Here is a 22,621-nt window from a genome sequence, read left to right on the forward strand (position 1 = left end):
CTACTTGGGGGTCATCGTGAATTTGTCCTTTATCCTTGCGAGAGCTCCATCCAACCTGCGTGGCCTCTCCGTGACATGCTGTCGCTGGTGACCTCTCACCAATACGTCGCCTCGCACGACTAGATCTCTCAACGCTTTCGCCCACCCCCGAACACACCGTCACTCCTTTCAATTTTGCCATTCGACCTTCGCCGTCATGCCGGGGCGACATGTCCTGGGCCAGGCCATCGTCGCCACCTGTCTCATGTTTGGCCTTTTATACTTCTTCATCCAGCCATATGGAATACAATCTGAGGGCCCTTCGACCGGCGCGAGGCGCAAGTCTAGCAAGGAATTGATCAATGACACAAGAAATGCTACTTTAGGGGTATGTATACGTATCCGCAAGCGAATTGCCGGGTTATACTAACATGGGTTAACACACAGTTCGGCGCCATTTATATAATCAATCTTCCCGTACGAACAGATCGTCGTGATGCTTTAGCACTAATGTCCTCGACGACGGGGTTACAATTGGAGTACATTCAAGCGAAAACAGGCAATGAGGTGTTGGACAAAGCACTGCCGCCCCCAGCGAGTCACACAAACCAAAGATCTGGCAATATTGGTAGTTGGAGAGGACATTTGAATGCGATCAGAGCGTAAGTAATCATCGCTCGATGCTTCCCCCTTATTACTCCTGCTCACTTGTCTGGGTGTTGATTACTGACATGCGAATGAAAAGCGTCGTTGAAAACAATCTGGACTCCGCACTCATTCTCGAGGATGACTCCGATTGGGATATCCGCGTTCATGATCAATTCACTGAATTTGCTGAGACCACTCGCGTCCTGACACAACCACTCGCTGGCTCAACGACTAACTACGCCGATCCTACTTTCTTCGACCCCTCAGAAGGTGGTCAACCAGAACATTTAATCTATGGACAGCTTCCCCGAACCGTTCCACCACAGGTATCCCCTTACGGCGATGACTGGGATGTGCTATGGGTTGGTCATTGCGGCACGGAGGCTCCGAATATCAATTTGGAGGACAAGGATAAATCCAAGCTCTCCAAAACACTACCCCGCGGCCGGGTCATCCATTACAATGATGAAACGGTACCAGAAAACCAGTATTTGAATGTGATGGAGCAGGAATTTGATCCCCGTGACATCTTCCCTCACCATACTCGAACAACGCATCACGTTATGGGTCAAATCTGCTCTCTAGGCTACGCTGTTTCGCAACGAGGCGCCCGTCGCATTCTGTACGAGATGGGCGTAAAAAAATTCGACGGCCCATACGATATCATGTTGCGCGACATATGTGAAGGTGTCAATGAACGCCCTAAAGGTGCAGTTTGCCTTTCTGTCGAGCCTGGGCTGTTAAACCACCACCGGCCCGTCGGTCTATCTGCTTACCACAGCGATATCTCTGAACATATGGCCCCGCCTGTCGATGTTGCTTTTACAGAAAATGTGCGATACAGTGCCCGCTTAAGCATACCAAAATTAATTGTCGGAGACACCGATTACGAAGACCAATGGCCTGATACCGTTAAGATATCGTCATGAAACCAGCTTCTTCACTTGATGACCTTTCACATTTATCCTTATTCTCTCTCGAGGTCGAAGTTTCGTTGCGGGATGTTTGTCGCAGTATACCATTTGCTTGCTTTTCACCTTATTCAATTTTTCTCGCCTCTTTACCATGTATTAAAACGAGATCCCTGTGAATCTTTTTCACCCGGCTTTCCTTTTCTTGCCTTTTTTTAAAACTTTCTGCCTTCTGGGACCATCGTATTACAATTTCTTGTTTCTTCGAAGACTCAGATCTTTTTCACCATATATGGCTCTGTTTCTGTACATTATCCTTGCATTTGGAAACCCTCCAAATTATACTTTATTTTCGTCGTTGTTGTTAAGATAGCATACTGCTTAGGGGCTGTGGGGATTTGCTTTTCTTGTTTTGGCTTTTGGGATGCACTGACAGGCGAATATATTCTTGTTTTCCTCTTTCGAAGTATGAAGATGACAGACAATCGATATGCTTTTTGCATAACAACATTTGAAGAAGCTGGTAAATTCAGATACTTTAAAGTCTTTATTGTAGTGTTCTAGTCATTTTATTCATTACATCATAGAGGTTCTTGTCATAAGAAATAAGAGGGATTTTACAGGCGGAACATCTCGCTACCACTACTGACGCCATCAAAGATGCAGGTGTTATCTAACGGCACATATTGCCTCGTCAGCACCTTTAGGGCTTCCTGCGAAACCAGCCCTCCAGTTAGAGACGAAATATTGTGCAATTCTCCCCCCACGGTGCGGCGCAGTTCCTGCGCGGCTTTGGTCACGCTCTCACGGTTTTCAGCGTTGATAACGGAGTTATCACCCTCTGCAATTGTGACTAATAGGCGCTCAATGGTGGTATTCCAGACATCATCGTTATCCAATGCATTCGGGGTTAGCTTTTCGTTTTGGATTCCATCCACAATGACATCCAAAGCCTCAAAGGCGATGTATGTGGGGATCTTGGATTCTGGGTTGCCAAGCCCGTTTCGAATAGTTTTGAGTGTTTGGTTGGCGTTTGTAGAGATCCGAGGTATCTGTCGGCCACGAATAACCTTGACGTGCGAGGCGTTTTTGCAGAATACCTCAACCTCCTTCTCTGTAACCGGCGCGGTCCTGTCACATAGTTGTGTCTCGATGGAACGAACGGTAGCTAAGACTTCCTCTACGTCTTGGCGAGCCTTGGATTTGAAAATGTTCTGTAAGGTGATATAATCGGCCGATTTTGCTTTCATGTCTGGAAGAGATCCGGGTAGTGGAAGGACATTATGCTTTGTATAGAACGCCTTCAGAGCTGAAGCAATGATCCAGAAGTTATCGTAATCTGTTTTCAAGTTCGTGCATTGATCCATATCGAAAATCTCCCTGATGTTACTCCGTAACGACCAGGGGTTAATGCTCTTGAGAACCGCGCTGACGGCCTCGTCAAAGTTCTCTTCCCCACCCTCTGCATTGTTCGTTCTTGCTCCAGACCGTACCAAGTCCCTGAATGCCGTCTTTTCTTTGTAGTTTTCCGGCGCTTTACCGTCGTGTTCGGCCTTCCACCGATCTAAGTAGTATAGTAGGAGTAAAATATAAGGCACGTGGCCATGGTCGTGATCATCTAATGCTTCGAGGTTGGCGATTTGTGAAACCACAGCATGTAGCTCAGGCCACGGATTGGTGAGGCGCAGATCTTGTGTAGATTCCGGATCGGGGTGAGTCTCAACAATAGGAAACTCTGTCGGAAGTTGTAATGAGAACGAGGAGTAGAAGCCAACGGAACGAACGTAAATCAAGGGAACGCCAAGTTGTTCGGCGGAGCTTGTGATAGCATCGAGGGAGGATCGTTTGATAGGCCCTGACACCACCACCAGCTTGTACTGAGAAAGGAAGTCGGGTTGTTGAAGGAGGTCTGAGATCGGCTGCAAAGAGAGAAGTGGTTAGCGAACATAAGGATATCAACACTGCTGCAACTGACCTCAACTTTAAAGTCTCCGTCCACATCTGGATTGAGTTCCTTCAGAAGATTGCAAGTTTCTTGAGCTCGAGATTTCCCTAGACTGCTTTCTTCTAGAAAGAAGTTGATGCCCAGGTCGGTCTCGCTGACAATGGCTGGGTCGACTATCGTGAACCCACCCACGCCTGGGAGGACGAGATTCTTGAGCGTCTCGACGCCAGCAACACCGCCGATTGGGGTATTCTCTCCATCAATAAAGCCATCAGAGTTGACCAAGAGCACTCGAGACTGCTCCAGGGCCTGTTGGCCGCTGGCAGCCCATAGACGCAGCTGTCGATCGTACTTCCTCTCCTTCGACGAGGGGCCGACTAGCGCGGCAGGAAACTGGTCAGTCATTCTGGAGGTTGGCGCAGGTCGGAGCTCACAGAGTCAGGCTGACGAAGGGGTTTTATTAAGCATTAGACTTCGGCTAATGAAAAGCAAGGATGCTTGGTGAGCAGTATACAACAGCGGGGATGCTCTGAGCAGACTGAGCTGGTAGGCCGTAGCTCCAGGCGCTGCGGGGGTAGTTGCCTTAGCATCCCGCCTGGTCTTCCGACATGCCCCGCCGTCATCGGTTGATTAATACATTCAGCATGATTCTCGTCCTTATATAAAGCGCGAGCCCAGAATTGTGGAACTTTTCTCCATATCAATTGCGTGCACGATTACGGCCTATCTGGGTGATCGCCAATTGACAGCTGTGTCCGAGATCTACATGAAATCGATCGTGCTGCTATCTTCCACCTTTCGTTCCCCAATGTGAGTCCGGCTTTGTACATACGTTTTGACATGTCTTGACATTATCTTCTAGCTGCTCAATACCCAGTTTGGTTGCTCGCACCACCTTCCAAAAGACTTGTCTAGACTACTTCAACCGTCGTCACCAATCAAACATGGCTAGCATTGAAGCATCTAAGCGTGCTGCTGCCACAGAAGCAGTGAAGAACCACTACCCCCTCAATGCAAAATGGGTCGGCATTGGTAGCGGCACGACCATTGTCTACGTCGTCGAAGCAATCAAGAACCTGGGTACCGACACGAGTTTGACCAGGTTCGTTCCTACGGGCTATCAATCCAAACAACTCATTACCAAGGCTGGTTTGACCCCTGTGGAATTCGATGCCATCCCCGAAGGAGTCGTCCTCGACATTGCATTTGATGGTGCTGACGAGGTGGATGATGATCTAAACTGTATCAAGGGTGGCGGTGCCTGTCTATTCCAAGAGAAGATAGTTGCCCTTCAAGCCAAGGAGTTTATTTGCGTTGCTGGTATAACTATCTGTTTGGTGCTGGTGTTTATTAGGTTCAAGCTGACCTCCAGAAACAGATTCCCGGAAACTCCAAAACCGCCTTTTAACAAACTGGGCGTATATTCCCATCGAGGTTGCGCCGATCGCCGCACACCGTGTTGTTCGGAAACTTAAAGAAATGGGAAGCAAAAACCCAGCGATCCGCCTCAACACAGTGGCAAAGGAAGGACCGCTCAAGACAGATCAGGGCTTCTTCATCGTTGACGCGCCATTTCCTCCGCTGTTGACTCCATCAGACGTACAAGCTGGCAAAGACGGCAGTGGGAAAGCTGGGGTTTGGGAAGTATCGACTTTGGCAAACAAGATCAAGGCCATTCCTGGGGTGCTTGAAGTTGGCATCTTCCACGGAATCACGGGTCCTCAGGCTCAAGAAGCCGGGGCTGTTGGTGGACAGAAGCCATTCGCTGCATACTTTGGTCTACCAGATGGCTCGGTGACCGTGAGACGTGCTATTCACTAAGTTGTCTCGCATGACCATATCCGATTAGACCAGCCTTTTCGTTTCAGTCGACAGTTGGAGAATAGATTTGAATGACAACCTTGAAACGTGGCACGATATTTGTATCTTTTTGAATTAATATACTTGATATATATACATGTACAACCTAGCCTTGCAAATATGAGAAGCCATTTAGGACACCGCCAACCCGCCAAAGAACAAATCATGAATCCAGAAACAACAACCTTCTTTTATTCTATTCTTTTACTTTGGCCCCTTGCCTTTTGCTTCGGTCTCGCCTAGCTCACGCACAAATATCTGCACAGTACCAGGCTGCACATCATCCTGGCCATCTTCAAACCCAGGACTGACAGCAATGGCAAGATACTTTCCATTGGAGCTGAAGCTGAGGGCCGCAACGCTGGCCGGGTATTTCTGGTATTGGCGAATTCTCCTCTTCGCAATGCCATCCCACAGCGCAACCACACCGTCGCCGCCGCCGGAAGCGAATGTGCCGAAAATAGGATGGAACGAAAGGGCGTTGACTGGGTAGACAACATCCACATCCTCGACTGTTTGCCGGTGGCACTTGAATGCGTATTTCCGGGCTTGTGATTCCGTAGAAGGATCGAACCATTCCACAGCCACTCGACCCTCAATGCTCGAAGACGCATAGCCTGCATCGTCTGGCATGCATGCAACAGCGCGTGTCATGAATTTGAGACTACTCTCCCGCCGTTGCCAGGGTTCTATTTCAACCTTATTGACTGAGGGAGGATCCACGTCTGCTTGATCGGTTATCATTGCGAGGGACTTGAGGTCGTAGATGTGTAGGGCCCGAGACGCCATTGCGACAACGAGCTTGGTAGGTGAGAGGGAGAGAGAGAACGGTTTCGATGGGAGCGGAATGACTGCCGGTGTAGAATCAGCATTCAATCGATGGACGTGAAGTGTCGAGTCCCATGATGCGGATATGACAATTGAATGCTCTTTGCTGTAAACTACCGATTTGACGCCAGCTTCGTGGGTAGAAAGCACGGTTTGTGTGGATGTGTTGACATCGATTCTGAAAATGTCAGCATATCAAATTAATATATTGTGAAGTGCAGCATACTTTCTCACATCCCAATCCAAGCCTGCGGTAATAATCTCGTCTTCATTCGCGCCGAAGCAGACATCAAGCACGGGGGCCCTATGTTCAAACTTCTGAAGAAGCTTGCCAACACCAACTTGTCCGTTTTCGTCGCGCAGGTCATACAGATACACATTCTTGTCCCACGAAGAGACTACTATCCTAGTCGAGTCTGGATCAGAAGAGAACTTGAGGGCAGAGATGGCGTCACTGGGCGGGGATGCAACGGTGACTTGATCTGAATATAATCAGTAAGAGCTGGACATTGAATTGTTTTTAAAAATATAGCACGTACTAGAGTGTGACATCGTGGCTGGTAGATAATGGCAAGATGACGATATCTGCTACTGGTCTATAAAGCTCGTTCGGCGATGGACCGATCTTAAATCGAAGCTTACTTTGCGGGACATTTTCTGCCAGTGAAGACCGCCCGAGCAAACCAAGCATCGCAACTAACCTCCTCGTTCGTTGATCATCTCGTCTGGTCTACATTTTATTGAAGTGTGAGTGATTCGTTTTAGGAAAATTACGATTTTTCCAGCGGCAGTCCGCTGCACATTCAGCATGCCATTCGCTCAGCTTGTCATCGGACCTCCAGGAGCGGGGAAATCGACTTACTGCAATGGAATGCATCAATTTATGGGGGCAATCGGCAGAAAATGCTCTATCGTGAACATAGACCCAGCAAATGACAATACATCGTATCCCTGTGCGCTGGACGTACGGGATTTGGTGACCTTGGAAGAGATCATGGAGGAGGACGCTCTTGGGCCCAATGGCGGGGTTCTTTATGCGCTGGAAGAGCTGGAGAATAATTTCGAGTGGCTAAAGGAAAGGTTGAAGGGGCTTGGAGGTGCTTGATCGAAATGATGTTGGTGAATATGAGTGCTGACTTGATACGTCCAGATGATTATGTCCTTTTCGACTGTCCCGGCCAAGTTGAGCTATTCACGCACCATTCCTCGTTGCGAAACATATTCTTCCAGATATCGAAACTTGGCTATCGAGTAAGATAAATACACGTCAAATACACTTTAAGATTATACTGATCTCGATGCTATTTGAACAGTTAATAGTGATCCATCTCGTCGATTCATACTGCCTCACCCTTCCCTCGATGTACATTTCCGCGCTCATCCTCTCTCTCCGGTCCATGCTGCAAATGGATCTTCCACACATCAATGTTCTGACGAAAATCGATAACCTGTCCAACTACTCGCCACTACCCTTTAACCTTGATTTCTACACCGAAGTCCAAGATCTCAACTATCTCCTGCCCCATCTCGAAACCGAGTCGTCGCGATTATCACACGAGAAATTCGGAGCGTTGAACAACGCAATCATAGACCTGGTACAAGAATTCGCCCTAGTCGCCTTCGAGACCCTGGCTGTGGAGGACAAAAAGAGCATGATGCATCTATTACAAGTCATCGATCGTGCGAGCGGGTACGCGTTTGGTCCTGCTGAAGGCGCGAATGATACGATATGGCAAGTTGCAGTGAGAGACGGATGGGGCGATCTAACCATTCAAGATGTGCAGGAGAGGTGGGTGGATGCGAAAGAGGAGTACGACGAGCATGAGCGCACGGAACTCGAAAACGAAGCCAAAGCCAGAGAAGCAGCGGCAAATGCGCAGGCTGATGCCGACGAACTTGATTTGCAGCACTTTGTACATGATGGAGGGACGAAAGTGATACGAAAGTGACTTCTTTTTTCTTCGTTCTGTTCATTTACTCTTGATGCGTTCAGCGTTGCATTGCACACTGCACACGAGTGAAACGGTTCAGCATAATATTGCGGTGGGTATCAATCTATCTAATGTACAATAAAACACACTTCTTCTTCTTCTTCTTCTTCTCCTTCTTCTCCATGATAATCATCCCTCTTCCTCCTCATCCATATCAAAGGCCACAAAATCCTCACCACCTCCTGTACTTATCCCCCTCAACAACCCCTCCACACCCTCCCTAACAGCGCCCTTCGTCCTAAACACCTCCCTCCTCGCCCTCCGAATCGCCTCCTCCTCGGCCTTCCGCATCGTGCCCGAGACCCTAACAACCCTAAACACAGCCGGCACATTCCCACTCCTCCCCTCTCCACTTCCACCTCCACCCTTTTTCGGGGCTGGTACGGAACTCATGTACGTAAGCGCTGCCCAAACAAGTCTATATGCATCTCGCGGACACCTGAGGATAACCGTCCCCGTCGCCGGTGACAAATACTTGACTATATTCCATCCAGCCAAACCATCATCAGCATCATCATCATCGTCATCCTCCTCCAAATTTAACCGTAGAGAAGTAAAGGATAGGGACAAACCGTTCAGACTCCCCCCCGAAGCTCCACCGACTTTGCCAACCCCGTAATCACCGAATATGTCGCATATGCTTTCGCGCACGAGCTTTGCGAAGAGGCCCGGGGTTAATGTGTCGGGGGTTGGAGGGTGGAAGGGGAGATGGCGAGGGACGGATGCAGATGATGATTTGGGGGGTTCGGGGTAGAGGATGTCGATGAGGAGGTAGCGGTGTTTTATGCGGACCATTTTGGGTCGCTTTGTGAGCAATTGAGGTCAATGGTGTGGTGAGAGGTGAGAAATGTTGGAGTGGGCCGCGGAGTTTTGAGGAGCGCGATAAGGATTTCTTATCGGCAAGTTAATTTATTCACGAGCCATGTCTGGTTTGTTGACGATATGTAAGATATGTAGCAAGGAGAATCATCATATTATCATCTCTACCCATAATTAAATATTCTACGCCGAGCACATGCGTACCTCATCTCCCGTCTTGTCATGCCATACAGACTACATCGTATAAAGAAAACCGCGTTGATAACCAACAGCACAAAATTTTAAGAAACAAAAAAGGCATGATTGCTGACAAAGACGTCCGCACGGATATCGGAAAAAAAATTATATGCTCACAAGATAAATGCTTAGAGGCTAACCTCCACACGGCCCTCGGCACCCGGGGCACCCTTGGAGGCGTTGGGGAGCAAGTAGGTGATATCATCCCAAGGATGGCGGTACAGACCAGTACGCAGTCTCTTCTGGTCGAGGAAATGAGCAATCAAACCAATGCTACGTCCGAGCACGAAAAGACCGTTCAGAACACCCATCTTGAGGTAGTCCTCGGCCTCCTCGGCGGAGAAAGCACCCGAGTTGCGCAGCAAGTCAATGAAGCAAACGGCAACACAGCCGTCAACGTTCAGGATCAGGTTGTCCTTCTTGGAGGTGGTGACGGTCTCAACGGCAATAGCGTAATCAAGCAACTTGTGGGTAGGGAAGTGCTTGGTTACGTACTCCTTGACCAACTCGACACGGAGATCAGGGTTGTTACGAGACTTGACCTTGTGGCCAATACCAGGGACTATCCACGTTAGTTATCAACAACGTAAAAAGTGAACAAATGATACTTACTCAGCTTGTTCTCCTTGCGCATGGTGTCGACGAATTCACGCGGGCTAAGACCTCGGTCAAAGGCCTTGGTGAACTCCTCGGCAGCACCGTCAAGAGCACCACCGAAACGAGAACCGATGGTTAACAGACCAGAGACCAAAGCGCTGATCAGGTCCTTGCCAGCACGAGTAGTAATAATAGTGTTCATGGCACCAGACACGGCGGGACCGTGGTCGGCAGTCAACATGAGAACCATTTCAAGGAACTTGCTAGCATAGGGTGGCAGGCGGCGGCGGAACCAGAGCAGAGACATGACACCACCAATACCAATGTCTTCCCGGAAGACGTCGGAAATGGGCATACCAGCGTACAAAAGCTCTTGGCCACGATCGTCGGAGATGGTGGAAATGAAAGCGGCGGGCTTACGGATGAGACCCAACTCTTGGGCCCAAGAGTAGTCCATGGGAATCTTGGGGGGAACAGGCTCCTTGGATTCTTTGACGGTACCATTGGCGACGAGCTTCTTGTACAAGTCACCGAGGAGCTGAGGAAGGTCCTCAAAGGTGTCGGGGACGTAGAAGCCAGCAGCCTTCATGTGCTTATTCTTCTCGACGGCAGTTTCGAGATTGGAGTTGGCAGAGGCACCAGCGTGACCAAATTGAACCTCCGTCTTGAACAGGCTGGCGCAGGTACCAATAGCCCAGGCGACGATAGGCTTGGTGATGATGCCCTTCTTGACGGCGTCAATCACACGGTACTCTTCGACACCACCGACTTCACCGAGGAGCAGCAGAATTTTGCATTCGGGGTCTGCTTGGTAACGGAGAAGATGGTCGATGAAAGTGGTTCCGGGGTAACGGTCTCCACCAATGGCGACACCCTCGTGCACGCCGTCGGTCACCTGCGAGATGATGTTGTTCAATTCGTTGGACATACCACCGGACTTGGAGACGTAGCCAACGGAGCCCTTGCGGTAGAGCTTGGAGGCAACGATGTTGTCCATCATACCACCGGTGTTACCGATCTTGAAAGCACCAGGCTTGATACCACCGACGGTGGCCGGTCCAATGATGGTGATGCCCTTCTCCTTGGCGACGACCAAGATCTCACGTGCCCTCTACGACTATTGTTAGTGACGGTCTGGACTCCTATCTCGGATCACATACTCGCTCAGGGACACCTTCGGCAATGATGGCGATGGTGCGAATCTGGGGGTATTCCATCAACTCCATGGTGGAGCTGTAGACAGATCGGGAGGAGGCAAAGTTGACGACGGTGTCGACGTCGGCATGTTTGGCGAAAGCCTTTCCAACGTCTTGGTAGACGGGAAGCAGGGTCTCGCTGGTTCCCCAGTACCTGACAGAACCGCGCATTAGTATTACTCAGGTAGACCGAGTTTATTCAAGCTACGCTCACATTTTGCTGACGAATTGACCGCCGAAGGTGTAGATGATGCCGGCCACGGATGGGGTGGTACGCTTGCAGATGAAGTCGAAGTCGAGCATGCCCTGCACGGCGCGGGGTTGCATGCCGCTGTGTCCAGTCAATTCCATCCTCACCAACAGCAGGAATCCCGGCAGCACTCACTAGACGAAGCATCGTGTCTTGTTGTGGAAAAGAGTATGTTGCTCCAGCGGGCTCAGCAGGCGGGAAGGGGGGTTGAAGCGGGTGATATTATCGTTGACGTTCTGGCCGCCATTGGCAGGAGCGAGAGAAGGCATCGTGGAGTTATTTGCTGGCGGAGTTAGGTACACACATCACCCAGATCCATGCAGTCTTGGTGGTCGTCGCACGGGCAGACAGCACAAGACGACTTACTGGTCAACAACCCCGTCTCTTCCTACGATCGTCACAGTGGCAAGCAGAGCAGGGGGCTTCAATAGGATGGGCAAGGAAAGCAGGATAAACAATCAGGCAGGAAGCGATCGTCTGAACTGAACACAGAGAACAGGACGGTGGTGATGGGTGGTGATGATGATGGTGATGGTGATGGAGGGTAATCGGTGAGCTGGTAGTCCGGGCAGCTGGCACAAAAATTAGTGGATGCCAATTCCAGAAGGAGCACTCGCCGCGCACTAGGAAGGAGCACTGGTCACTAGGAAGGAGCCAGCTCGGGCACTGCAGGCGCGGGTCACTAGCCCGACGGGCTCTTAGTGCGCACTAGCTCGCCTCGATGCCGGAGACTCAACAAAATCTGCTTCCTCTGGCCTTCTTTTGTTGGTGCCTGGGAAGAAAGGGCTCTACCGCGGTAAGCCCGACCCGGCGTAGCGCCCCCAATGCCGTTTTATTCTCTTCTCTGCTCTTCTTGCCCGCTGTTATCTGTGAGGCTATCCGGGCCCCGAATGGCGTCTTCGGACAATACCATCCCACCATGTAGTGAACGATATAGTATGTGCTAATATAAGCCTAAATCAGATCTCCCGACCGATGGGGTAGTCACGGACTCCGAGACTCCCTCGAGTTAGGCTGAGGAGACTCGTCTACGTCGAAGCCAGTCTGAGTAAGACAATAATAGTCGTCTTATTATTATAATTCTATGCCTGCTCAAAAATGGATCGCCGGTGGCCGAGGAAGGGCCCGTATATTTTTTATCTCGACGTGGACCCGGCCAATATTTGCTCTTTTTCTATTCGTGATCCGTTTCGTAGCCATCACTGTGCCGGTGCCTCGCAAGGCGCGTGGAGTCCCGAGATATCTGCGAGATAATGCAGTTGTAGCCGTGCCTCGGTGTGTACGGGGGAGATAATAATGAATACGATAATGATTGAATCTTGCATCCCCCCAACAGCTTGCCGCCGTTCCCACCGGATTGACTGATTGATTGAATCAATCGACAGAAAAAGGGAGGCCCCCACCGCCCCTGCTCGGCGTTGCTCAACGAGACGCCCGGCCCACCCCAGCTGTTGTCCCGGCCTCGCTAGTCGCTGCTCGATCCCCGACGATTCTTCTTTTTCGTGTGAGAGAGAGAGCCTGCTCACTAGACTCAGACTGAGCTGAGAGAGAAAGCTGTCGTTGTCGGTCTCGCCAATAATAACCCTGCCTACCATTGCAGCTAACCACCACCAAGTAAGTGGCCCATCCAATTCTCGTGCCCTCTTGTGCCATCTTGTGCGCATCAACAACTTACCTCTGCTACTCTAGCCTCTGTCATCTCCCACCTGCCTGCTCTCTAATTCTCCCTGTCCTGCTGCCCCTCTGCTCGTTCTGCCATCTCATACCAATTGCTGCTGGGAGCGTCTGCGACATCGCACCCACGGTCATCTCTCGTCATCCCCTGTGCTGTTCGACTAATTATTATACACAATGTCCGCAAAGTCCATCCTCGAGGCCGATGGCAAGGCCATCCTCAACTACCACCTCACGCGCGCCCCCGTCATCAAGCCGACTCCTCTGCCACCGGCAGCCACCCACAACCCTCCCGCCAAGCTGGCCTCTCTGTATTTCCCCGAGAGCGCTGATGTCAACGGTGTGCTCGACCAGGCCGAGGCGACCTACCCATGGCTGTTGGCCAATGGCGCCAAATTCGTCGCCAAGCCAGATCAATTGATCAAGCGACGAGGCAAGAGCGGCCTGCTCGCTCTCAATAAGACCTGGAGCGAGGCCCGCGCTTGGATCGAGGCTCGTGCTGGCAAGGAAGTCCAGGTTGAGACCGTCAAGGGCGCCTTGAGACAATTCCTGGTCGAGCCATTCGTGCCTCACCCTCAAGAAACCGAATACTATATCAACATCAACTCCGTGCGAGAGGTAAGCTCCATCATCATCATCTCTATAGAGTATAGAGTATATAGGATATGTGATTGACTGGATTAGGGCGACTGGATTCTGTTCACCCACGAAGGTGGTGTCGATGTCGGTGATGTCGACGCAAAGGCCGAGAAGCTTCTGGTCCCTGTCAACTTGAAGGACTTCCCCTCAAACGAGGAAATTGCCGCAACCCTGCTGAAGAAGGTCCCCAAGGGCGTCCACAACGTCCTGATTGACTTCATCTCCCGCCTATATGCTGTCTACGTCGACAACCAGTTCACCTACCTCGAAATCAACCCTCTCGTCGTCATCCCCAACGCCGATGCCACCTCTGCTGAGGTCCACTTCCTCGACTTGGCCGCCAAGCTGGACCAGACTGCGGAGTTCGAGTGTGGCACCAAGTGGGCGATTGCCCGCAGCCCGGCAGCCCTGGGTCTGCCTGCCCCCAAGAGTGATGGCAAGGTCAACATCGATGCTGGCCCGCCGATGGAATTCCCCGCACCTTTCGGTCGAGAGCTCAGCAAGGAGGAGAAGTTCATCTCCGACATGGATGCTAAGACCGGTGCTTCCTTGAAGCTGACCGTCCTCAACTCGCGTGGACGTATCTGGACCCTGGTTGCCGGTGGTGGTGCCTCAGTCGTCTACGCTGATGCCATTGCGTCGGCCGGCTACGTCAGTGAATTGGCCAACTACGGTGAATACTCTGGCGCCCCAACAGAAACCCAGACCTTCAACTACACCCGCACAGTCTTGGACTTGATGCTCCGTGCCCCACAACACCCCGAAGGCAAGGTCCTCTTCATTGGCGGTGGTATTGCCAACTTCACCAACGTTGCCAGCACATTCAAGGGCGTCATCCGCGCTCTCCGCGAGGTTTCCTCGACTCTCAACGAGCACAAGGTGCAGATCTGGGTGCGTCGTGCCGGCCCTAACTACCAGGAAGGTCTGAAGAACATCAAAGCCGTTGGTGAGGAGTTGGGTCTGGACATGCACGTCTACGGCCCTGACATGCACGTCAGCGGTATTGTCCCTCTTGCCCTTAGCGGCAAGACAACGACCGTCAAAGAATTCGGTACTGCATAGACGAGTTATAGCAGTTGATGAAATTCATATTCTACATTTCTGGCCCTAGTATTATCTTTTTTTTTTCTTTTCCCCTTCCCTCTTATCATGTACGGTGTTTGTAATAATTTCACGGGCATGGCATGGTATATGACTGGATTTGTTGGTTATCAATGGAGACACGACCGAGGATGATGAAGATAAAACAAGGGCAATGCCTATTCTATATTTAGAGAAAAGTTTATCAGATAGAAAACGAGGCACAAGTTCTTGCTACAATATCACTCGATACATATGTACTCTGGATTAGATCTAGTATTTGGTCATGTCAGGCACTGCCTCTGAGATGAGACGAGTATATAAGGGGATGTTTACAGACACTCTTTTGCTTGCAGACGCATCTTTGGCCCCCATGCTGATTAGTGGGTTGTCAGATTACTTGGTATTTTACCATGGAATTTGATCATTATTGCATAGCAAATGTCTTCTCTTCTTATAAAACTACATTTCTGACTGGTTAGGGGGTTTATGATAGGGTTTAGGGCTATGGTTTGGTTAGGGCTAGGTCCTAGAATGCTTATTAGAGTTGTTGAATTTGTATAAAGAGACTTGGAAATTAGAGGAATAAGCATAGTTAGGTGAAAATACTAAGTAATCTGGTAATGTACCAGAGTGTTTGGGCGCCAACAGAGTGTGTCCATAACCACCCCCATGAATTTGGTCTATCTCCAATACAGAATGCTGTTAGGAGTTGCAATTTCTTTAAATTTGGGAAAAAAATCCGTCTTCCACTTTTCTAGAAATGTTAGTTCCTCAAAACCACTATAGAGCAACTCATTACTTCACAATCTAGCTAGATTTCTGCTCCCTGAGTTTGCTCCTCGTCTCCATTAAACACTTCCCCAGCAAATTTAACCCCCACCGATACCTATTCTTCTCCGCATTCGCTTTCTCATAACCCACTCCCCATATCCTATCCCTCGGACTAGCCTCAACCAACTCCCTCTCACCAGTAGCCAGCAACTTCTCCCTCAGCTCATCATTCTGCGAGAACTTGAGCATGTTCCCCTCCAGCACAATTGCCATCCGCTCATTGTTCCACACATTCTCTGAGAAATTGGGCACTTGCCTGCCTAGTTGTTTGAGGACTCGCGGATGAGGTGCTGGTTCGCCTGCTGCGAGGATCTGCGCTGTGATGGGCGAGGATGGGGCAAAGAGAAGCGCTTTGCGGTGCATCATGTATCTATATTATTCTCATTACTAATCTGTATGATTATGATTCATCGCAGATGGTGATTGAGTACTGCTCTGCATTCTGATAGTGTAGCTCTTCGAATTCACCCTCATTTCCATCCACTGGTTTACGCCATGTGAATGGCGCCGGATACCATTGTCCTAGAAAGCCATCTTCAGCTTCGGGACGCCAGAAAAAGACTGGCCCGGTGTCGCTTTCTTCACTTGTCATTTTGCTTTCTTCGCTTGTCTTTGTAGGTCTCTTTCCCCTCTTATTCTTTCTCCTTATAATCACGAGAATGAATAATTCAAAAGAGAATTTTAGGGGGAAATCTCCTATATTTTGACTATTTTGGCCTATTTTCACCTCTTTTATAGTTTCATTTCAGCTCGCATGCCTGATGTGACTCAAGAAGAGTCATGCGGCTGTGTACTTTTAGCGGCGGCTCAGTGACAAAGGTTTATCGTGATTGATAAACCAGGCAGCTGAAGTTAGCATTTAAGGTTTAAATACGAGAGCCATAGTGGTAATTTCAATTTTAGATTAGGGATGCCATTTATGGAAAGTCGAGAGTATTGTTTGTTTAACGTCGTAACTTGCATAGGCATGATGCAAAGACTTTATACGCCCGGAATTGTGTGTAATTTTTTTGGAGTTTGTACAAGGGGAGGTACTTAACGATGTTAAAACTCAACTATTGTGCTGTAGTGTCTAGGGTATAGAGATTTGTTTTCAAACCCTAATGCCGAGACTACTACTCCATACGCGGTTACTGTGTTATTTACTGCTCTATTCCCCGTTTGAATCATATGATACCAAACGTAAAGATGTCGTGTCTGAACTGTACTGTTACAGCGCTAAAAACACGCTTATATGCCTCCTATGATGTTATCCTAACTTAAGGCAACCATCCTTACACCAGACTTCCACAAAACAGCACAAAATACATGAAAATGGCACGAAATTTTGAGTCCTGGAGGCGTGTAATGATTGTGTATACGATATGTAGTGGCAGATTTACTGCTCCACAATTAGTAAGGGCTGCAAAATGTTCTGAGGGTTTAGTAGCGAATATATGGAGGAAGTCATGGCTGTTTGGTAGTGCTAGGCCTTATCTTGTCTGTTCTGGCTAGTTATTAAGCATTACTTCTCTGATGTTTGATAGGCTGTGTGATTGTCTTGTTGAAAATCCTGGCATGTATGTGGAAGAGATGTCTGTCTTTTTATCGAATGAATTTAATATTCTATTATTATTATTTAGTATTAAAAGAGCACTGTTGTAGCGTAATTAGATGAAAACGGAAATTTTATAGAAAGCGAAAGAGTAAATTTGTTAATTAAGAGCTTTCTATTAATATAAATTATCAGATTTTGAGTTATATTATCTAGCTTTTGTTGATAATTCTGGATGTGATAAATGAATAGGAGATAGACGGACTGGATAGTCTTTATTTGGAGTAACTCTAGTTTAAATATCTAAGTTTCATTGAGGTTAATGCTATCAGATACTGCTACTATATAGTTAAGATGGTATTGCTATATCTGATATTTTTTAAGGCTTAACTGATATGTACTACAGTCTTTGAAATTTTTATTGAGCGGTAACTTTAGCACTGTGGGAGATGACTAGTGTCTAAATCTATTCAAGTTATGGACAATGTATCTTTTTATTGTTCAAGCTGAGTCAAATAGTTGTGTTTTGATGTGGGTTTTAAGCTATTATTCTTGCCTTGTCACGATCCAAGGGCTTTTACCATAGTGAAACCATCCAGAAGCTATAGATAGATGCTCTTTATGTTATTTGTATACCTTTGGCTATATATTGGAGCCTTAGGTCCCTTTCATGTACTGATAGAACAATCCTCCCTATATACTCAGAATGCACACATACCTTAGATCATTACATGCTTCCCCGCTTACCAGATTTCAATTTTATTGAGGAATTTTTGCTGAGCTGAACGGCTCTATTAAAAAAGCTCGATCAACATATGAAGAATATCCTGACCAAGGTTTTCGTACCTTCCTTTGGAAATGCGTTCATGTAGTTGGTGACAGAAAAGAAAGTGTGGAAGGCCACTTTTGACATGCAGGAATAACGGTAAAAACATTTATGTAGGATTGTTATGTACAGGAAGAGCAATCCGGGTTTACTAACTCCCACATATGTTTCTTGGCTCCACTGCGAAGCCCCTGGCTACTTTAGTAGGTTCAGATCAGTGACCTTTTATGTAACTACCTCACGCGACTTTTAGCAAACTAAGTTACAGGGACTTATAATACCATATCAATCTAATGACCTCGCTCAAGAAACAAGGTCAAGGATACGTCATCGCAAATGTGAAACCTGCGAGAAATTCGAAGGACTACGGTTGCGATACACTATATAGCATGATAAATCTTATATGTTCATTTACTCTCCCTACCCTTCTTTTAAATAGAGATTTGAAAATAAAAAACCTCATTTATCTATAAAGGGATAAGGTCGTTACTATAGGGAAGGTCGGAACCTTACACTCCTCCGATTGTAGTCTTGGATAAATGGTCAAACTGTGGAATGGAGAAGCCTGATGTTAGGGTTTGGCAGGACAACCCCGGCAGAAGATATATTTCTGAAGGAGATCTCCCACCTCCTCATACAGATAATGGTTTTCTGCAGGATATGCCCTGCCAAATGTAGATAGACTAGTCTGGGAGGAGCTCAGGTTTATAAACCTGAGCTTCCCCTTGCTTAGTTTTAGTTCTTCAGAGTTCGTCTTGTTCATGAATTGACTCTTGTTCTTGAGCTCTTGCCTTGAAACCGTAACATCATGTACCCTCCCATCCGACATGGTCAGGTTTGTCAACAACTCACGTCTCGTGCACGGGGAGAAGGGAGTGAGTGGATGGATGTTGGGGGCATTGGGCGCTACTTTTGTAAACGGGTTGTGACGGAAAATGGACATAGGGCCTTTATCGAGAGCCGTCTGTCTGTCTGTAATGATGGGATAGACATGGGACAGCTGGCAAGGCTCGGTATTCCTTCTTGCCAGCTGCAACAGGTGTATATACACAAGCACATGTGATATGCGCCCAGTCAAGAATTGAGCATTTCACTTCGATTGAGCCATATACCAGACTTCTTTTGGGTGGATGGAGTCACGAGAAGAAGCGAAGCATTGGTGCATGTTTGCCACCAGGAACTGAATCTGAAAGTGGCTCGATTTTCACCAGACAGCAACCACAAGTTTCTCAATCCTGGTATCAATCCGGCTTGGGTAGGGACTAAAAAATGGTAAATAAGCTCTCTGTCACGCAGCGTGAAATGACGAGACCGTGAATGGTCGGGGGTGTCTGCCCGAAATGCGCTACCCTTGACTAGTTGGGTAGCAAAGGCTCGATTCTCTACTGTCGTATTTGCCAGCTTGCATCATTGCAACCATCAGCAGAGGCTTCATCCTCTAAGAGAACTCGATTTGTTTGAGCATCTTCGTGGCACGCACGGTGCTAATACTTCACCAAGGCGAATACGCCGTATTGTTTCGACACTTGGACCCCCCCCAAAAATCGATCCCTTCCCAGGGCATAAATACCTGTCCGATTCCCCCAACTATTGTGTTGTCTATTCTCTTCAATTCCCTTTTCTTTTTTGGTCTATCCTTTGTTTATTTCACGTTTGCTTTGAATACTATTCTTCCAGTTTATCAAGCTGTCCCACCTTTCGAGATGAGTTATTCACAATTTTCAAACAATGAGCAATTTCTCACCGACAATGAGATTGCCTGTTTCTCAAATGGAATCCCACCTTTCGATAATGGCTCTCAAACATTCGATCCCTCTTGCCTTGCTTTTGATTCCAATATGTGGATGAATCTGTGAGTGGCCCTGTGAACTGACAGAGCTTGCAATAGGCACCTCAAAACGTCGGCGGCTCGAATATATCAGAGAACAGGCGAGACGAAGAGATCTTCCCACAGGCCGCGATAGAAATGTGTGAAGGGGGCAGTTGAGATGAGCCTAGCCATCCACTGTGAATGTCCTGCTCGGAAAGGCGTCAAAATGAGTGAGCACCCTCGCCAAGGACAATTAGGCTTGCGCAATAGACGGGGAGAGAGTTAAAGCGAAGCCAAGATTGATGGACAGGGAGAATCGCCTTTCCGGGTACATGTCATTTTACCACGCGCAAAATAGCCTTGCAATACAATTGCACAATCCCCAACCTGTCCGCTGCGTTGTTACCCGCAATGTTCAGCTAAATACTCTCTCCCCGCCAGGAGTTCGTTCTCGACACTCCTGACGACGTTCGGTACATGAGACAATTAGCGGAGGATCGTTGAGGGCTAATGCTGGCTGTGGGTAGTGGAAGTCTCGATTTGTTGGATGAAAATCAGCACGATCACGGCTCAGATTCTATGCCTGCTCCTAGTTTCCAGGGAGACGATACGCCTAGTTTCGATCAGCTTCCTACCACAGTCGAAACATTCACTGACGGGATGAATACAACTTTCTTTTCAACCGGAGATGACGTCGCTAACCAGGGGGCCGATCTAAACATCGTTCAGGGATCTTGCTATACCACTCCTGAGATCAGCAGTTGGTCAGTAATCAATTCAATCGCTACAACTGATCGTGTGCTAACAGCCCTCTACAGGCACAGGGTGCCAGAAGCCATACCTGGCGAGCTAGAAACTTCATATCCTTCGCCTCGGTTACAGCAAGTTGGCGGGGGTATTCAGAGATCTTTGCCGATACTGCTGCCTGCACCTACTCAACATTCAGTTATGCCGCCCAGGCAACCATCCTCAAGGAACAGATTCCAATGCGAAAAGTGTCCCATGTGCTACCCCCACAGCCAATCGCTGAATAGGCACGCAAGAGACAAGCATGAAGCACCCAAAAAAAAGGCTGGCCGACCTTCCAACAGGTCCAAATTAGCAGCATGATGAACTTGACTTGAAGTGTTGTCGGAAATTATTGGGAGGCGGTTGAGGAGTTAAACATCATGTAATCTGCTAGGCATTTTGGATGTACAGTATGTACCTCCAGAACATTATGCTATAGATGGGCCTCTTGTATATCTCCCCCCCCCTTTTTTTTTGACCAGATCGAAATTCAATATATTTCTGTTCATCTACCTAAACATTTAAAATCTATAAGTAACAAAACATCGTTGTCTTGTTACAGTCATTCTCGAAGGTGGCTTCACCAGTAACACAAGTGTTGACTGTTCCAAGGCCCCACTGCCAAGTTCTTAGCTCATAATTCAATGAAAGTGATTGGCTTTTTTTTTTTGAGCATAGCGCTGCTGTAACTTTTAACCGCAGTGTGCATCCAATCAATGGAGATTTAATCTTCAACAGATCTGTACTGTAACCCATCTTCACTAAAGCCTTGGCAGTGGGGCAAGAAAATAATCATCATCTGTGTATTGTTCAAACCGATATCGAGAATAACTATTATATGCTACCCTCGAGAGTAGGACCATGAATGGAAGATATCTATGAAAGGTGGCCTCCCGGCCTCGCACACCCGACGTCCATATGAGTCGCTGCCACGGAACCGGGCCTACCTACTAACCCAGCTACGAACAGGGCACTCCTGGCTTGCGTCCCACGGTAAACTGCACCGACTTCGCGAAGATGACAAGTGTGAATTCGGTGCGAAGGAAACGGTCATTCACGTTCTAGTAGACTACCCAAACCTTAACATTATACGACAAAAAATACGGAAGGAGATCGGAGAGGCGTTTAGCGACACCTCGCTCATGCTTGGGAGGAAGGGATCAAACATCACTAGCAACTCTGCACAAGACAGCATTGTCCAGCGCTGTACTGGATTTTGCAGAAGCATCCCAAAAGCTTCGTAGTCGTGGATCAAGGGACCTGCATGAGCAGAACGAAAGGCAAATGGCCACCACAGGCCCTAGGCGATGCATAAAGTTCGCCCGTAAGAAATGGGTTCATGTACAATAGAGATTCGAAGATAGTTTTAGTTGTGGTGGCCTGCATATCGCTAGTCAGTGCGAAGGGTCAGGGTAAATGAAATCAACCAACCTGAGAAGCCATAATAACGAAGGGTTTAGTTTTCTGGAGAGCGGTTGGTTGAGGCGGATAAAAAAACAATGAGATTTGATACTATCCTTCGGATTAAACACACATAGCATTCGTAGGAAAGGACTGGACGGGCCAATTCCTAAGGAATACCCACTTGCGGGAATCAATCTGAAATTCTACAAATATAGACCGTCTTTTCGTGACCTTTAGCGTACATCCCTTGTGCATACCTCGAGTTTAAGAAATACTGTATCTTACAGAAGAAAAGATAATCCGCACTGAACTCCTGCATTACGTCAGCATTCCATTTCCTCGTCTCAGGCGCAGGTCATCGAGATAAACAACCACTAGTCTTTTAAAAAAAGCAATTTTAACTTCAATAAATATTATAGAGATTTGACGGGTACTTTAACTCTTCCCTCCCTGTTATTACTTGAACTTATTATTACTGTCAATAATACAATGTTAGAGGATCTAATAAATCGCAATATACCTTAATAGTGCCTAGAGCGGGCAAGTCTTGTGGTGGTATAGCAGAAAGCGACAAAACGGATGGATCTCGTTCGGCGGCGGTGTCAGTGACACTTTGGTCCATGCGCGTTGGGCCCCACACAATACACCTGGGAGTAGCGGACTCGGGATTTGCAGCGGTGAAACTTGACGTGGCAAGTGAATGCAGTTAGTTCCCTTTTGATTGGGCAGAGGGATTCACCGTCGCTCGTAGAGTCTAGCTGTGATTGGAT

The 22,621-nt window shown here is 48.1% G+C and overlaps 11 protein-coding genes across 11 annotated transcripts; 5 read left to right on the forward strand and 6 right to left on the reverse strand.

Moving 5' to 3' along the window:
- Nucleotides 1-489: 489 nt before the first annotated feature.
- Nucleotides 490-1,556, forward strand: BGW36DRAFT_397886 (uncharacterized protein; the record flags this gene model as incomplete). Its single annotated transcript, XM_046218341.1, has 2 exons — nucleotides 490-641; nucleotides 725-1,556. 2 exons carry the CDS (start codon nucleotides 490-492, stop codon nucleotides 1,554-1,556), a joined length of 984 nt encoding a protein of 327 aa, XP_046071246.1.
- A 510-nt stretch (nucleotides 1,557-2,066) lies between these two features.
- BGW36DRAFT_380660 (putative ubiquitin-like activating enzyme) lies at nucleotides 2,067-4,066 on the reverse strand. The gene is made up of 2 exons (XM_046216355.1): nucleotides 3,514-4,066; nucleotides 2,067-3,457 (listed from the first exon to the last, which is right to left on the reverse strand). Exons 1-2 carry the CDS (start codon nucleotides 3,886-3,888, stop codon nucleotides 2,156-2,158), a joined length of 1,677 nt encoding a protein of 558 aa, XP_046071247.1. The 5' UTR covers nucleotides 3,889-4,066; the 3' UTR covers nucleotides 2,067-2,155.
- A 183-nt stretch (nucleotides 4,067-4,249) lies between these two features.
- Nucleotides 4,250-5,304, forward strand: BGW36DRAFT_360158 (ribose 5-phosphate isomerase A; the record flags this gene model as incomplete). The annotated part of the gene is made up of 3 exons (XM_046214144.1): nucleotides 4,250-4,293; nucleotides 4,346-4,803; nucleotides 4,862-5,304. The coding sequence occupies 3 exons, from the start codon at nucleotides 4,250-4,252 to the stop codon at nucleotides 5,302-5,304; spliced, it is 945 nt and encodes a 314-aa protein (XP_046071248.1).
- A 243-nt stretch (nucleotides 5,305-5,547) lies between these two features.
- BGW36DRAFT_360159 (putative nuclear pore complex subunit) lies at nucleotides 5,548-6,723 on the reverse strand (the record flags this gene model as incomplete). Its single annotated transcript, XM_046214145.1, has 3 exons — nucleotides 5,548-6,349; nucleotides 6,398-6,653; nucleotides 6,711-6,723. The coding sequence occupies 3 exons, from the start codon at nucleotides 6,721-6,723 to the stop codon at nucleotides 5,548-5,550; spliced, it is 1,071 nt and encodes a 356-aa protein (XP_046071249.1).
- A 45-nt stretch (nucleotides 6,724-6,768) lies between these two features.
- BGW36DRAFT_380666 (putative ATP binding protein) lies at nucleotides 6,769-8,279 on the forward strand. Its single transcript, XM_046216356.1, has 3 exons — nucleotides 6,769-7,268; nucleotides 7,322-7,422; nucleotides 7,485-8,279. The coding sequence occupies exons 1-3, from the start codon at nucleotides 6,980-6,982 to the stop codon at nucleotides 8,118-8,120; spliced, it is 1,026 nt and encodes a 341-aa protein (XP_046071250.1). The 5' UTR covers nucleotides 6,769-6,979; the 3' UTR covers nucleotides 8,121-8,279.
- On the reverse strand, nucleotides 8,280-9,123 carry BGW36DRAFT_380668 (Rpp14/Pop5 family-domain-containing protein). Its single transcript, XM_046216357.1, has 2 exons — nucleotides 8,735-9,123; nucleotides 8,280-8,641 (listed from the first exon to the last, which is right to left on the reverse strand). The coding sequence occupies exons 1-2, from the start codon at nucleotides 8,955-8,957 to the stop codon at nucleotides 8,292-8,294; spliced, it is 573 nt and encodes a 190-aa protein (XP_046071251.1). The 5' UTR covers nucleotides 8,958-9,123; the 3' UTR covers nucleotides 8,280-8,291.
- BGW36DRAFT_380669 (putative ATP citrate lyase, subunit 1) lies at nucleotides 9,115-11,885 on the reverse strand. The gene is made up of 6 exons (XM_046216358.1): nucleotides 11,628-11,885; nucleotides 11,397-11,544; nucleotides 11,226-11,342; nucleotides 10,976-11,165; nucleotides 9,831-10,926; nucleotides 9,115-9,780 (listed from the first exon to the last, which is right to left on the reverse strand). The coding sequence occupies exons 2-6, from the start codon at nucleotides 11,528-11,530 to the stop codon at nucleotides 9,347-9,349; spliced, it is 1,971 nt and encodes a 656-aa protein (XP_046071252.1). The 5' UTR covers nucleotides 11,531-11,544; nucleotides 11,628-11,885; the 3' UTR covers nucleotides 9,115-9,346.
- Nucleotides 11,886-12,323: 438 nt separating this feature from the next.
- Nucleotides 12,324-13,018, reverse strand: BGW36DRAFT_184349 (uncharacterized protein). Its single transcript, XM_046209744.1, has one exon. The coding sequence runs from the start codon at nucleotides 12,923-12,925 to the stop codon at nucleotides 12,461-12,463; it is 465 nt and encodes a 154-aa protein (XP_046071253.1). The 5' UTR covers nucleotides 12,926-13,018; the 3' UTR covers nucleotides 12,324-12,460.
- A 94-nt stretch (nucleotides 13,019-13,112) lies between these two features.
- On the forward strand, nucleotides 13,113-14,636 carry BGW36DRAFT_428330 (putative ATP citrate lyase subunit; the record flags this gene model as incomplete). Its single annotated transcript, XM_046220533.1, has 2 exons — nucleotides 13,113-13,553; nucleotides 13,620-14,636. 2 exons carry the CDS (start codon nucleotides 13,113-13,115, stop codon nucleotides 14,634-14,636), a joined length of 1,458 nt encoding a protein of 485 aa, XP_046071254.1.
- Nucleotides 14,637-15,464: 828 nt separating this feature from the next.
- BGW36DRAFT_298041 (uncharacterized protein) lies at nucleotides 15,465-16,080 on the reverse strand (the record flags this gene model as incomplete). Its single annotated transcript, XM_046211403.1, has 2 exons — nucleotides 15,465-15,858; nucleotides 15,920-16,080. 2 exons carry the CDS (start codon nucleotides 16,078-16,080, stop codon nucleotides 15,465-15,467), a joined length of 555 nt encoding a protein of 184 aa, XP_046071255.1.
- Nucleotides 16,081-19,874: 3,794 nt separating this feature from the next.
- Nucleotides 19,875-21,014, forward strand: BGW36DRAFT_184492 (uncharacterized protein). Its single transcript, XM_046209745.1, has one exon. The coding sequence runs from the start codon at nucleotides 20,169-20,171 to the stop codon at nucleotides 20,766-20,768; it is 600 nt and encodes a 199-aa protein (XP_046071256.1). The 5' UTR covers nucleotides 19,875-20,168; the 3' UTR covers nucleotides 20,769-21,014.
- Nucleotides 21,015-22,621: the final 1,607 nt, after the last annotated feature.

The sequence above is a fragment of the Talaromyces proteolyticus genome, assembly GCF_021365285.1.
Source record: "Talaromyces proteolyticus strain PMI_201 chromosome Unknown BGW36scaffold_7, whole genome shotgun sequence".
In the NCBI taxonomy this organism is placed as follows: domain Eukaryota; kingdom Fungi; phylum Ascomycota; class Eurotiomycetes; order Eurotiales; family Trichocomaceae; genus Talaromyces; species Talaromyces proteolyticus.